At 38.4% G+C, this 14572-nt stretch overlaps 3 protein-coding genes across 5 annotated transcripts; 2 read left to right on the plus strand and 1 right to left on the minus strand.

Annotated features, from left to right (window-relative positions):
- Nucleotides 1–1140: 1140 nt before the first annotated feature.
- On the minus strand, nt 1141–4023 carry LOC143450647 (uncharacterized). Of its 2 annotated transcripts, none has more exons than XM_076951281.1 (7): nt 3810–4023; nt 3345–3554; nt 2834–3031; nt 2500–2634; nt 1741–1899; nt 1352–1597; nt 1141–1245 (listed from the first exon to the last, which is right to left on the minus strand). In XM_076951281.1, the coding sequence occupies exons 1-7, from the start codon at nt 3862–3864 to the stop codon at nt 1235–1237; spliced, it is 1014 nt and encodes a 337-aa protein (XP_076807396.1). In that variant the 5' UTR covers nt 3865–4023; the 3' UTR covers nt 1141–1234. The 2 variants fall into 2 exon arrangements, with proteins under 2 accessions (XP_076807396.1, XP_076807395.1); XM_076951280.1 differs by having other exon boundaries at nt 2834–3034; nt 3810–4022.
- Nucleotides 4024–5840: 1817 nt separating this feature from the next.
- On the plus strand, nt 5841–10854 carry LOC143448244 (uncharacterized). 2 transcript variants are annotated; one of them, XM_076947876.1, is made up of 10 exons: nt 5842–6139; nt 6530–6627; nt 6693–6770; nt 7285–7351; nt 7438–7498; nt 7621–7925; nt 8054–8220; nt 8362–8497; nt 8894–8945; nt 9131–10854. In XM_076947876.1, the coding sequence occupies exons 1-10, from the start codon at nt 6042–6044 to the stop codon at nt 9314–9316; spliced, it is 1248 nt and encodes a 415-aa protein (XP_076803991.1). In that variant the 5' UTR covers nt 5842–6041; the 3' UTR covers nt 9317–10854. The 2 variants fall into 2 exon arrangements, with proteins under 2 accessions (XP_076803992.1, XP_076803991.1); XM_076947877.1 differs by lacking the exon at nt 8894–8945 and having other exon boundaries at nt 5841–6139.
- A 280-nt stretch (nt 10855–11134) lies between these two features.
- LOC143448247 (uncharacterized) lies at nt 11135–14038 on the plus strand. The gene is made up of 7 exons (XM_076947883.1): nt 11135–11359; nt 11578–11880; nt 12097–12297; nt 12471–12605; nt 12745–12903; nt 12998–13221; nt 13935–14038. Exons 1-6 carry the CDS (start codon nt 11305–11307, stop codon nt 13213–13215), a joined length of 1071 nt encoding a protein of 356 aa, XP_076803998.1. The 5' UTR covers nt 11135–11304; the 3' UTR covers nt 13216–13221; nt 13935–14038.
- Nucleotides 14039–14572: the final 534 nt, after the last annotated feature.

Consider the following 14572-nt stretch of genomic DNA (forward strand, 5'->3'; position numbering starts at 1 on the left):
ATGCAGATAAGCATGAAATTGATGGTACGCCTATGCAGTATTACAGTATAAAAGCAATAGTACAGTAGAATAACGATATTTCACTGACTGCTACGGACTGAACCGTCTTGACGTTTTCGAGTTCTTGCTACAGAGCGCGTATTTCCGTTTCCATTATGTGGTTTTCCTTGAAATTGTCATCGAAAATGGTACAAAGAGGATGTTTTTGAATCGTTATTGCCCAACCCACTGCTGCTTGCTGTTATGGTTGCAGAATGCAGTAGACACAACCTATGTATGGCAGACCCATTCTTACATCGCATTTACACTCATGAATAGCTACCTAGCAAACTCATGAACAATATCCTGTCACGTATGTAGTCTATACCAGCTTAGTTTAACTTGCCTTTGTTAAGCAGCATATATATTTTGCAAAACTTACATTGTTATATCACAAACAGACACCTTGGATTATAACAATAAGTTAGGTCGTCGTTGTAGTTCGTTGATTCCAATTAACGAACTAGCAATACAAGTTACGATGACAGATGATTCCCCTAATGTTCCACTTCCTAACCCACTATAGCTTATACATATTTTCTTTATGAAAGCGTCGAAATTTTTAAATATGATTCATAGAGAATATGTTTTTCAAATATTTCAAAAATAATTAATTTTTATGAAAGGTTTGGGGTAATAACTTTTGTAAATATTCTGTCCGCATTTTGTTTTATAACAAATAGTAGAGACAAAATTCCGTATAGGCCCTTTAATACCTTTTAGCCTCAAGTCCATCACGGTCTTAATCCCGATCCAATTCACCTCGAAAACTAAAAAAAACTAAAACGAAGCACAAGATAATTTCTTTTAAAAGATGCTTTGAACCTGATACTGCACGACAGCCCAGAATAAGCATACATTGGTAATTGTCAATCATTCTATTGTTGAAGCTCGCAACCAGTTAACGGTCGGTGCGCACATTTTATTTTCTTAATTACTATTAGTTAGAGGTCGTTAGCTTTGATAATTTGTAAAAAGAGTTTTAGGGCGAAAGTTTGAAAGTTTACACTTGAAATCATAATAAAGTATTTTTTCCGTCATCCCTTGCTAAATTCCAACCCCCGTATGGTGGCGCTAAACAGTGAAAAAGCACAAACAAAATTGCATGCGGGGTACATTTATTAACAGCAGAAAAGAAGCTAATTATATGGAATGCTTTGTATAGAAAGTTTCAGTTCAGTGCAGTCGAATGTCTTTAAGGTCGACCTGGAAAATAAATAAATCAAAAGATTTCTTCCACAGTTGTTGACGATAAAGGTTAACAGATAAGCACGCACAGAATCTATATCGTCGAAAAACCTATCTGTCATACCAACACGGTAAATTCTTCCCGAAGTTCTGGACGTGGTACACGTAGGTCCATTTCCCATGCACAGGCAGAGCCATACGCCTTGACTTCCGCGGTTTTCTTCGTAGGTATCTCCGACATTATAAGCTTGTCCTGTTGCTACATCTCTGCACGTCATCCTCCGAGAAAACCCGCTGGTCGGTCTATAACGCGTCCCCTGGTTGACCGGTATTCTGTTTGGTCTTCTGCCATAGCCGTAAACGCGCCCTGCTGCATAGAGAAGTACTGTTTGAGTGACGCCACTCTTCGCAGAGTTATTTGATGACGTCTTTTGTGTGACGTTAAAACTCGTAACGTATTTTAGTGGTCTGAATATGGGACATTTAACTTAAGGTCACAAAATTTAATTTTACTGTTAAAATTTCGGCCATCGGAGCGATCGCAACTCTCATATCGTCCCCTTTCTCTCTTGCAAGTGCAATTCATTTTGACCCCTCCTTGCATGGTTGTGAATCTCTCGTCCAAGTCAGCAAATTCGCCAGTGTCGAGATCACAGCATGGAATGTCGGTGGCTGAAACGACAAAACGTGATGATACGTGTTAACTTGCGTATTACGAAGTATAAAGCGTGAAGCATTGGTCATGTTAATCCAGAACGAACAAACCATGTACTTTGTTTGGTGCATCGTATATAGAATATAGATGGAACTGTCAGATATGACATGTTCCCCGCGCCATTCACACAAATCGCAAGCTGCCTCTCTAAGTTTGTTAAGAGTTGAGTGAAATTGATCGACACAAGTTTATGGTCAGTTTAACCGCATCCAAGCCTTGACACATAGACAGTCTGGTGGGGTGAGAATCGGCATTGTATGTTAAAACAGGAAATCTGGCAAAATACTTTTTTGCCACTCAGCATCTCATTAAATATATTCGCCCATACGCCGCACTAATATCGATGTGTTGCCGGATGTTTTAATAGTAACAGTCCGTCCTGAACAATTTTATGTAGTTGGAGGGCTTGCGTTGAAACGAGGCAACAGCAGGTTCTTTGCGGTGAAGCCTACTCAGTTTACCCGCAAAAGTGAGACAAAAGCATAAGTCTGTATACATGCGCTGTACTTTACAGTACAGTTCACAATTTAAAAGAAACTGGCGATTAGATGATAAACCTGCGCATCGCATTGTCCCGTATCTACAACCACATCGGTATGTCCCGTTCAACCGACCGCCGTCATCCATCGGTCTAGTCCGATCGTAGCTGGAACCGGACCGGTATTCTTCCTGATTCCAAACGTCATAGCAGCCTGAAGGCGGAGTAAAGACTTGCAAAGCGGTTGAAATTATACACAGAAATTTTTAAATCATGTGATGAAAGTTAGACGGCGATCAATGATGTAGCCTACATTGAATCGTATAGATAGTTTGATAATATGAACCATATATACTGTAGGTTGCATGTGATTGCAGTGAGTTCCAAATTCATCGTCGTCGTAGCCTACATACCGTTATAATACCGTCGTTCCACCCGTGAACGACTTGGCTTTGTAGCGGTTCCGCAACCGGCGATCCGGCAAGTTATTTCAGGTCTTCCACGGCTTGGGCAAGTGCATGTCTTTCGAACGTCGGTTGAGGTCGGCATCCTGGTGAACGTAGCCCCGCGTTCAAAGTACCGCTCGCTTGTTTCGTCATAACAACGTCCAACTGCTACAATAGAAAAACTGATAATAGGATACAATCAAGGTTTCGGGATTATATGAGGTCAAATGAGATCGCGATACTTTCATTCCTAGAAATACAGCTCAACTATATCTCAAGAATTGAAGAAGCTAGCTTTAATCGAGTCATGGTTGGAAGTAAATTTTTACACGCAAAGTTGGCACGTTTAACGACGTTAGTTTAGTGGTGAACACTTTTTATTTATTAAACGATAACATCTTATTCGATAAAAGCGCGTTGACCGCCAACTGGTGTCTGGTGATCGTGATTAGTCGACACGAAGTTTTATCCTACTCACCCCCTTGATACGGGACTTCCCCGGTGATACCACCTTCGCCCTCGCCGGGTTGAACAGGGATTGCAAAAGTCTCCTTGTTGCAAGTCATGGAGCTGCAGTCTCGACCACGGCATGTGCAGTAGTAAGACGAACCATCCGATTTGGTGCTGCGGAATGACATTCTGTTCGAGTACAGGTGACTGGTGGAGGTCGTGCATGTCTCCGACATAGCTTGAAGGTGAAAAATAAAGTTTAAAAGTTATTTATTTTGCCATTGCCGGCTTTTAGTCACTTTTAGATCAAATACCTTTTCATTTGAGGCATCTTTCTAATTTTGTTCGATTATATTTGACGGTATTAACATATGGGTGTATACTTGAATAAAACACTATTTGTAAACGTCTGTTTCACCACGACCAATAATTTAATCAACATCAATACTTGAAGTCACTTAAAATCAATGGTCAATACTTAAAGATCTCTTACCGTGTATAAGCTTTACACATGATACCAGAAAAAATACGAAGTAAAGATTCTTCATTTCGCTTTCACCAACTTCACTATCAGTATCAGTCTTTCAAGCTAAAGTTATCACAGAACTTGCTTAAACTACAATGTCAACCTATCGATGATAACACCTAGTGCTTGCGAGTTCAATTCTCCCACTTTTACCAACTTGTATCAAGTGAATTGATTTCCGCTGCGAGTTGTTCACCTTCTTATATAGCAAAAGAGTATAACGCGCCCTTTTTTGGATGGGCCCGCTGATTTATCATCATTAACGAAGGAACTCTGCTTGGTCTGAGTTCACCAGATCGTGCAAACTGTGAAAACAGGACCTAAAGTACGTGCAAAGTATGGAGTTGTCTTTGATAGGTTTTGTCAATAAAAGAGCTGACGGATACCGCGAGACTGCCAAGTTTCAAATTTAAAAAGAAACTTGACTATGTTTTATATTACAAATGAGTTGATAGCCTACTTCGAAAAATTCGTTCCAAAAGGGTTCCAACCAATGCCATCTTTACTTCAATATTCAAAAAGTTGTATGTAACTTTGTGCAAAAGACGTTCAAGTAAACAAAACTGTTTTTGCGGTTTGCGCCTTCGCTTTATGACGTCACATTGCAAAAGTATTGAAAACTGAGGAAGCCATAGTACGGCAAACGAAATGTTCCGTTGAAAGCAAACTGGAAAACAAGATTGTTTGTGTCTTTTGTTTTAATTGCGTTGGAAAAACATTTATCACCATGGTTTTGCTGCCGTTAAAAATAGCGAAAACTACTGCAAACGTCGAGTTACGATATCTCAATCCCAATCAGATTTAAAATCAACATCAGGTAAAAGTAACGATACCTGTCTTCAAATCAAACAAACCGTCCTTCTATAATGGATTTAACACAAAGTTCTCTACCTGTTTTCCTTGGCCGTGAGTTTTGTTGTGGCTAATTCACTTTTCACATTTTAGAGTTTCGTGTTGAGCACAAATGTAGGCCTAAATAGGTCTAAGTTATTTTAAGTACACTTACAGCTTACGGTTGCATTTATTATTTGAATAAGTACTGTACTTTAAAAAAAAACGCGATATTTTGCAATTGATTTTGTGTGACGTGTGCCAAATGTATTTACATTGAAAACAACGTTTGTCATACAGCACATGATGAAAAATGTGCGGGGCTTCCTTAAAGTTGATCCTACTTTCAATGCAAATTTTCCAGACCGACCTCTAATAGCATATTGCCAACCTCTAAACTTAGGAAATCGCTTGACGGTGAAAAAATTAATCGGGACATTAAAAAAAGCGGATACGTTGACAACGCTCCAGATGACAACTGTATACAAACATAAACATTACCTTCAGCCTACAGTAGGCCCTATAGCCGAACTCTTTAATTCACTGGGAAATAACATCAATAACATCAAATAGTATCAATAGTTTACGTGACTTGTTAATAGAACAACAAGTTAATGACCATTTTAAATGCGATTAGCAAATCTTCAACAAAGATGCTATTTTTTGGGATTTTAAAAACTATTTTGTTATATGGCTCTGAACTTTTTCCAACTTATTAACCTGTTTCTTTGATGCAGTTTATTTTGTTGGTATATGAACCAAGCTTTCTTGTGTCACTGAAATCATTATAGTTACTTGCTGGCATACGGGCAAGGTCACTACTTCTTTTTCCTCTAGCTGTCTAACAGGTTATTGTAGCATAACGGTGGCAGTGTTAAACCAAAAGAAGTAAGCTCAAACTTATAAAAATAAATAGACGTCCTATTTTGAGGTAATACAGCATTATGCTTTTACTTTTACTGTGAAATATAAAGTATGAATTATTTTTGGGTGATTTTTTAAATGATGCTAAATTTCCATGCTATGTTTTAATTTATAAGGTTGACCATGACTGTATATTCACGACACCGTAGTTTGTTGAAATATTAACATCATCCGTAAAAATAGCCATAAAAAATGTTTTTCGGTTTAGGGGATTTCTACTTTAAAATGTTTATGAATTTAGAAATTTGATGTTGAATTTTAAAATTGAGGCAACAAATAAAACATTGTTGTTGCTTGGAGGGCAGGCTGTCAATGGTCGTACCTCAAGGTCAATGTAGATAAAAATGGACCGGTAGTTTCTAGTAATTCATTATTTGATGACTTGCTAGTATAGAGTGCCGGTATTGCTATTTGGTACGGGAAATATCCACTATAGAAATCAAGATGTTGCCTGCCTCAACTTTTCAAAAGAAGGGATTTTCGTCCCATAGCAACGTGAAGACTAACCCACCAATTTCAAGTATAATGGAGCAATGTTATTGGTATGTTGTTTACCAATATTAAAACATAAGTGACTTTGAGTGCCAGTTTTTTAGTTAGACTCCATAATTTGCCTTATATAGGCTGCTTACATTATTCCATCTGGCAAATACGACTGTTTTCGCCGAGAAATCGTGCGTGCAAAGACGCAAATTTTGGCGTGATGGCGTGCACTGAATACTAACTCTTTGTTTATTTGTTTATTATAAATTGGCATTAAAATAAAAATGTTTGGCGTGCATGTCGATGAAGTTGTACGTGCAGCTGCCACGCTTCCAATATAGATATGGTATGCATGGCTACAAGGTTTTTTCCTATGTTTATCTAACTTAAATTAATGAACGATTTCCATAGGTTTATACTGTTTTAATGGTGGTAATTGTTTTATTTAGGGGAAGATCTTTATCTCATTATATCCATGTCCATGAATACAATGACCGACGTAGATTAAAACATCAGCAACGACTGAGACCAAGCACCAGCGAGACAAGTAAGGCTTGTAGTCATATGATCCACATGTGATAAAACTAAATAAAACATGTAATATCTCTACAGGAAATGGAAGCCTTAGCCAACTAACAAAACGACCTTGGACATCTCAGATTAAGAGATCTAGCCCTGAACTGATGAATGGTGTGTTAAGTATTAAACATTAGCTACCAGTCTGGCTACGAAAATCTGGCAGACTAGAAAGTTTTTTATGTACGTCTGATGTGCAGGCTCATTTTGAAACACAGTCAAACCTTATTTATTATTTTAACTGGGTAATCTGGGTTGCATGCGCACTATTATCGTGTTCTTTATTTTTCACCTTCAGCTGCTGGAGAGTGAAAATGATGTGCTGGCCATGGTGGCAGGGCATCGAAACAAAGCTTATTAATTAACAGACACGTTAAATACAACTTGTTAAACACAATCGTTTATAACGATGGCAGATTTTCACGGCCAACAAATTATAGCAAATTGTCCACACATTTTCTTGAGACAAATTCCAGACCAGTTGCTCAAATTGTAAATCTTTCAGTTTGGCCTTTATAGTAATGTGCAAATAGTTGCTAGATTTTTTAGTCCAGTTTGTCAAAAATTTCACCAGTTTGTGAATTTTTATTTGTGATAAAAATTACTAAAAACTAAAAATACAATTCAGTTACTGGAGAATCAGCAATATCAGTGGAAAGATCTTTTGACATTGATGAAAAATCGTCAAGCAGTCGGTAAGAATTTTTCACGAAACAGATCAGTTTTAGCCATTTTATCTACATTTTGCTTTAAAAATTTTTTATTTAAAATTTCTCCATAGATCCTTTGCCCCAGATTATACGACAGATTTGTACCAGGCATTAACAGGCCAAAATAATCATGTAAGTATATTGAAATGTTTATGTTCTACATGTTTGGAAGTAAAAAGTTGTAACGGTTTGCTTCTAAGCTTGGGAAAAGTGTTGACTGTGCAAAGCATTGAAACTTGTTTTGATTTATCCAGCACGTGTTGTTACGAAGACCTGTTGCGCACTCTCCTTCACATTTTGCCGAAACCGATGAGTTTGTTGAACTCGCTGCTGACTCAGAAAAAGTTGATTGTGAATGTGCAGTTGTTGACACTTCCACAAACACAGACGATGGAAGGGAATCACCAAAGCCCAAGAAGTCAGTTAACTATGAAATTAGTATTCCATCAGCTACTTATGATTGCTGGGATGTTGGAAGTTGTGATGAGCATGAGGCATCTGACATATCAGAACATGAATCTACCTTCGAAAGTGAACCCAAAGAAAATGCAGATCTTAAGTAAGTAGAATATTTTTCAATCAAGGACTTGTTTTTCTTGCAATGTAACTTGCCTATTACTATTAAGCTTAAAATGTACATTACCATTGCTACAACTGATACCCATTAAATCATTATGCTATGTTTAGTGCATGCAGGTTAAAACCACCTTTACGGCCAAAGAAAAAGTTAAAAAATAAGAAGAAAATTAAACCTAAAAGAAAAGCGTTTGACCTAACACCAGTCACAGTGGATTACAGTGAACAAAATAACCGCGACGAACCCGATTTAGAAGCTAAGACATCAACAACCGAATGTGATACTTTGCTTGAAAAGCTTTTAAACATTATTTAAACAATAATAATTGCACTAATAAGATGCAAATAGCAAGATATTGTATTGGATCTTCAATTTGTTTTTAGTTCATCAAGGAAACTAATCAAGTTGTTTGTTTCAGGGAGGTGGGTCAACAAAGAAGATGAGATTGTGACTCAGATGTTTGCTCTTGGTCTCTCCACGCCTCTGCATGAAGAAGATTTGAAGTTTGATCCAAAAAGTCATCGCGTTGCCAGACCCAGAAGCTCACCGAACGTGTAAGGTTGAGTAGTACCATCAGCTCATCACACTCAGTTGCATGAAATTCTTCACAAGAGCCAATGATTATGAAAGTACCGTTTTGATTACCAGAATGTGTCAATGTAGCTACTGATTGAAAAAAATGTAGCAATTGGAACAAATGCATGTAACGCATTCCATGTAATAAATTTAACAATAATAAAGGAAGTACCAAACTATCATCAGCTACATTTTGACAATTAAAGTGATTCATTATGAAAAGCAAAAATCTGTAAATTTCACCATCAAAATGATTTAAGTGCTCACAAAAATTAGTTGTCACCAAATTCCAAAGCATAGGTCACGTATTGTTTACAATTTTATAATTAATCTGCACGTTGCTTTGTTTCTTCTCATTGGCGTTGTACTTGCAGCTTGCGATTGAAAGCAAAATCATCCCTAAAAGATTCACCAAAACAAAGCAAGGTATAATTGTTTAACATTTGGTTCCAATTGTGTGGTTTATGATGCGCATGTGGTTATGATTATGATTGAAATCTTTTTCGATGCATGATTCGTTTGCATACATGCCGTTTTCGCGTTGGTCGGCGGCCAGACTAAAATATCCCACAATCAGCATCATATATTTACATTTGGGATTGAATGTTTAGAAACCGTCTGTCACGATGCAAAGCGACCGCACGGTTGAACGAGCGCGAACAATTCCGATCCAGATCATTTCCGACCCGTTCAAATGCACAAGAAATATGTCGCCAAGCCACACGAAGCCCAAGAGAAGACCGCAATCTGCAAGTCCTTACATAACAGCAAGGGTTTTACCTGAGTATTGGAAGTGAAACGGAACCTTGCGTTCGAAGTTTGAGTTTGAATACATTGTGACTCAAATGCTCTAATAACACTTGGGCTCGGCGGAATCAATTGCAGGTTTTAACGAAGCTGCCAAAGCATGTTGTTTTGGGTTTCATTTCAACAATCCTTTTATTTCAAAAGCTTTCCAGCGTTGAAATAGGTTTGGTTGCGGTCGCTTTTAAGACACTCGCCCCCATTCAGACCGTGTTTAAAGAACACTTCAATCGACTCTGTTACCATCGGTGACGTGTGTTGTATTTCGGCTTTTTATTGATTCATCTCGAATCGGTAGGTTTGTGAGTCTACGCGATTCAATTTCAACCTTGATATTTTAGGCCTTTGTCATCTTTCGTCAGATTCACAAAAGCATCTTCCTTCAAGTTTCATCGTTGATACTCCTAACGTTATTTCAGTTGAATGCCGTTAATCGATTTTGGTTGACTTGTATGAGCCCGTTTTAGACGTTTGTCCACACAGTCTTGTGCTTCTGGTTCATTTCGCTTTGCGTTGGCGTCTTAATGGACTTGGTTACTTCGAATTCCGTCATCAAGTATTTGCTTCACATTGGACTTTATGAACGGGACCGCCCAATTTTCCATAAATAACTGTTAAACCGTATCCATATAAAAGTTGCATTTTGTACTGTGTTTGTTTCCGCTTCGTTTTTTTATTAATGATTCGTAGCTGGTAAAACTGTTGTTCACCCGTTTTTTACGTGCTACTGAACTCCTATTTCTAACTTCAAAGACTGTTGATGTGAAGCTTGTTTACCGACCACCCATAATCAACAAGCGTAGCCCGTACTCAAGTCATTTTTCTGAATGAACCGATCACCCAGAGATTAATCAAAGATACTTGGAAAGACATTTTACCTGTCTGGGATTTTCAGAACTTATTGTTTCCGTTTTAAAAAGTCTAGTCAAAGTGCCAAGTTTCCTTAAGTATTTTCCCCGTGTGTGACGTACTGTGATATACTGTGACGTACTGTGATATACGTCACTCAGCTGCTCTTACCTAATATAACTTCTAACTCCTTCGCAGTTGTCTTCACGGCTGCTTATTGCAATGTGTGTTATTGTGTTTATTAAGAACGGTGGCGACGGTGTTTGTGCCGCTAAAGCTTACAGTTAGTCAATACGTCTCATCTTCGCTAAATATCACACCAACTTTGCAAGTGCAATTGTAATAAGTGCCATGTGGGTTGTAACATATCAGTTAAAAGATACAATTTTAGCCTATTATTTCAGCTATGAAATACCGATTTGTGTGATTTGAAATGAAATGGCTTTAAATTTGAGCTTGGTTAAAATTTACAATAGGAAATGGACATTATGCGCCCCCACTTAAAGTTACTGTTTTATCGGTTTTTTTAACAATTTGTCTGTTTTACCTCGTCATTAGCGTCTGTCATGCTTTTCCATTGTAAGGTCATAAAGTGAATGCGAAAACTGTTTTATTTACCTAATTGTTATTTGCACACCATTACATGCGTTGTAAGTATTAAAATAAAGGTTGTTTTGCTTCAGCCGTTGTGAAAAGGATTTTGCAAGTTAATGTGAAGCGTTTGATTCATTTGGGATGCAAAACACGGCAACTTTTCTTTGCAAGTTGCTAACTCAGCAATCCCGCCAGCTAAATCAGCTCTTTTGATGACACGATTTTACAAAGATGACTCCAGACTTTGCAGGGCGACATTGTTTTCACAATCCTTGCGATCTGGTGACCTCAGACCAAGCAAGGTTGCTTTGCTGATGATGATAAATCAACTCGCTTTACCCAATAAATAGGCCGCGCTTGCCCTTTCATCTGTATAAGAAGGTGGGCTACTTTCAGGCGGAAGTCATATCGATCGATACAAGTTGGTAAAGGCGGAAAAATCAAGCTCGCAATTTCTAGTTGTTACCAGCGATATAGTTTGCTCGGTATTTTTGGCAGGTTTAGGAAAACTCGTTAGTGAGGTTTGATTGGAATCACAATGAAGAAACTTCTCTTCATATTTTTTCTGGTGGCCTGTCTTAAGCTTATACATGGTAAGTAATGTATAACATTTTAATGTTTATATAATATGGAATACTATTATCGATGAGAACAATTACTGCATTATTTGAAATTGCTTAAATCTAAAGATTTTTGTCCCAGCTTAAACTATTATTATCATTATTACATCATGATTATACATTATGATAAGTAGTTGAAAACCAACGATAGAAAAATGACTTACTTTTAAGCTTTATTTTCCACCTTCAAGCTATGTCGGAGACATGCACGACCTCCACCAGTCACCTGTACTCGAACAGAATGTCATTCCGCAGCACCAAATCGGACGGTTCGTCTTACTACTGCACATGCCGTGGTCGAGACTGCAGCTACATTACTTGCAACAAGGAGACTTTTGCAATCCCTGTTCAACCCGGCGAGGGTGAAGGTGGCATCACCGGAGAAGTTCCAGAGGAGGAGGAGGAAGAAGAAGAAGAGGAAGATGAAAACGCGATCAACATCCCGGAGGTTACGGTCGTCGGTCCGGAAGATATCGGATCTTCTTCCTCAGCATGTCAGTTGTTAAGTTGAACAAATGCAAAGCATCTGCACATAACATGAACTCACAGCGAGCTTGTTCACTCAACTTTCACAAATCAGTTCTCTTCTAGTTATAACAGATTTCGTAAAGAAAGTAATCATTGCTAGAAAACGTAGTTGTGGCTTTCCGGTTAATTTTGTAAACGCTCTACAGTAGGTTTAACTCTTTTTATCTGAATGACCAATTCAGCGGGCGGACGTTGTTACGACGAAATAAGCGAGCGGTACTTCGAACGCGGGGCAACATTCACCAGGATGCCGACCTCGACCGAAGTTCGAAAGACATGCACTTGCCCAAGCCGTGGAAGACCTGAAATAACTTGCCGGATCGCCGGTTGCCCACAACCGTCGCCACCAAAATATACATCGGTGGAACGCCGCTATGCTACCGGTAAGCACAACACAGATCGGCTTTCATCGTGTTGATGTATCTTCCACGCTTTCTGCTGCTCGGGTTTTCTTTGAGCAATTGACCCTTGCTTCTGTTTTCGAAGGTCACCACTCAGTTCAAATGAGTTATGTTTAATATCATCGTTACCATTTAAATTGTATTTCTGTCATTAGGCTGCTATGACGTTTGGAATCAGGAAGAATATCCAACAGGCTCCACTTACGAACGAACTAGGCCAATGGACGAAGAAGGACTAGTGAATGGGACGTACCGGTGTGATTGTGCCTACGGAATGATGCGATGCACAGGTATAGGCTACAGCAGCAATGGCAAATTTGTTTAATATTTGTCTTCTCGTCCTATATCCTGTAAAGCGCGCTTGCGGATTTACATCCCCCTCACTGAACACAAATAATTTTTACATGACGTCATGATTTCCGGTTTCAGCGGTCGATATTCCTTGCTGCGATCTCGACACCGGCGAGTTTAAGGACATGAACGAGAGATTCATCACAGTGCACGCGTCCGTTAAGATGAGGTGTACCTGTATGAGGCAAAGAGGCAGATACCAAAACTGCTTACTACCAGATGGCGGAAACCCTTTCGGTAATTAATACGCGTTAGTTGGATTTACCGTCCACTCTGTCACACCTTATCCAAGTTTAATTATCAACTCATCAAGCAAAACTTTTCTCTGTAGGTTACGGAGGTAGACTGGTTACCGGGACCCGCTACAGACCAATCTCAGGATTTCCACGCCCCGTGTCCCCCACAATGACAACGTGCAAAGATCGAAATGGACGAAGTCATCGTTTTGGACAACGATACCGGGAATATAGACGAGGACAAGGATGGTGGGCGTGCATATGCAGGGACAACGGACGTGGCAGTATATCGTACAACTGCAGTCGACAATAAACCGCTGTATGTATCCGGAGTCTTAGCCTTGTGACGCTAAAGTGCTTTGCGTGGCGTATACGACTTGACGTGGCTTTGATCTCTCTTTTTGGCGCCCCGTTTCCTAGCTTTTTCTGACTAATTTTAGATAATTTAAACGCCTTCTAAGTCATGTGATTATGGTACAATTAGCGCAAAGTATTTATAACTGACTGGTTTGTCATAAAATCGATCCGATATCATTTCATAAAATTCCCGTAAGAGCTTCGTGTACAGGCTTCATTACAATGCAATTGTATGTTCTTCCAACTAAATGGGATCATTTTTTCCCAATTCAGCGAAAATAGTGAAGGAACATTTAAATATTCGCCACTAATCGTTCACAATTAAAACGAAGCTGATGCGTGCCTCTGATATAATGACACTAAGAGTTTGATTAATAGGACTTCAGACAAAAAGCACGTGCCTAATTGGTTTCTTAGTCGTTTAACTGCAAAGCCGTATTTGGTGAGCTTATCGTTGAAATTAAAAATTGTTAAACGTCTGTTTTACTTTTTGCTTGCATAATGACTTAAGTTGGCAAGTAGCATCGATTCTGCCTTTCTCAAATTATACTAACTAATTGTTGCAAACAACCCGACGTTACGTTTTCGTATCAACATCCTGTTTGCATCAATCATCTTAAAAGATACTTCTCGTTGTAGAAATAAAAGTTTTAAATATTGACATTGATTTTTTAGCTTGATCTCGGAGACCATCGACTGCCTTCAAGCGACCACCTGTACAAATCAACCAATAATAATCTGCTTGTTGTTTTTTCTTAATAAATGTACCCGGCATGCAATTTCGTTGAAGTCCTTGAAAGCGTACCATCATTAAAAGGAAGCAGCATAAACTATTATACTATAACAGCAGCAAATAGTCACAAATGCTTCATTATGATTTAAACGTTTTGTGATTTGTGCGCCGAAAATTCACAAGTCTTTTTAGAACAAAACTAAAACATTTAGCCTAAATTTAGTGAGTGTACTTATTTTTAAAATATTGAAGTTTCAGCTCTTTATTAAAGATTAATGCGTTAAAAGTAAGTTATGACGTGCATTCATAGACTGGTGGCTTTCCTCCCATTCGAATATCCTTTATATCACTAAAAGCGTATCTTTTACTTAAATTTATTTATTTTATTTAACCTTTCACATTTGATGAGCTACGTAACTAATATAGATTGTTGACGAGGTAACTTAAGTGACGAAAAGCACGGAACAGTGTGATGATTATCTACCCAGCCTTTAAATTAAAACGTTAGTTCTAGTAATTTGAATGTGTAGACGCAAAAGGTAAAATAAACATTTAACGATTGTCCCCAATTAAAAAATCT

The sequence above is a fragment of the Clavelina lepadiformis genome, chromosome 3, assembly GCF_947623445.1.
Source record: "Clavelina lepadiformis chromosome 3, kaClaLepa1.1, whole genome shotgun sequence".
NCBI classification, from domain to species: Eukaryota; Metazoa; Chordata; class Ascidiacea; order Aplousobranchia; family Clavelinidae; genus Clavelina; species Clavelina lepadiformis.

Bases quoted from the DNA above. Each gene is read 5' to 3' on its own strand.
- LOC143448244 (XM_076947876.1), top strand. From the start codon at position 6,042: ATGTTGCCTGCCTCAACTTTTCAAAAGAAGGGATTTTCGTCCCATAGC. The intron at 6,771-7,284 runs GTGTGTTAAGTA...AATACAATTCAG, and splicing joins TAGCCCTGAACTGATGAATG to TTACTGGAGAATCAGCAATA. The intron at 8,221-8,361 runs GTGATACTTTGC...TGTTTGTTTCAG, and splicing joins TAAGACATCAACAACCGAAT to GGAGGTGGGTCAACAAAGAA.
- LOC143448247 (XM_076947883.1), top strand. From the start codon at position 11,305: ATGAAGAAACTTCTCTTCATATTTTTTCTGGTGGCCTGTCTTAAGCTT. The intron at 11,360-11,577 runs GTAAGTAATGTA...TCCACCTTCAAG, and splicing joins CTGTCTTAAGCTTATACATG to CTATGTCGGAGACATGCACG. The intron at 11,881-12,096 runs GTCAGTTGTTAA...TGACCAATTCAG, and splicing joins CGGATCTTCTTCCTCAGCAT to CGGGCGGACGTTGTTACGAC.
- LOC143450647 (XM_076951280.1), bottom strand. From the start codon at position 3,864: ATGAAGAATCTTTACTTCGTATTTTTTCTGGTATCATGTGTAAAGCTT. The intron at 3,555-3,809 runs GTAAGAGATCTT...TTCACCTTCAAG, and splicing joins ATGTGTAAAGCTTATACACG to CTATGTCGGAGACATGCACG. The intron at 3,035-3,344 runs GTGAGTAGGATA...TTTCTATTGTAG, and splicing joins GGAAGTCCCGTATCAAGGGG to CAGTTGGACGTTGTTATGAC.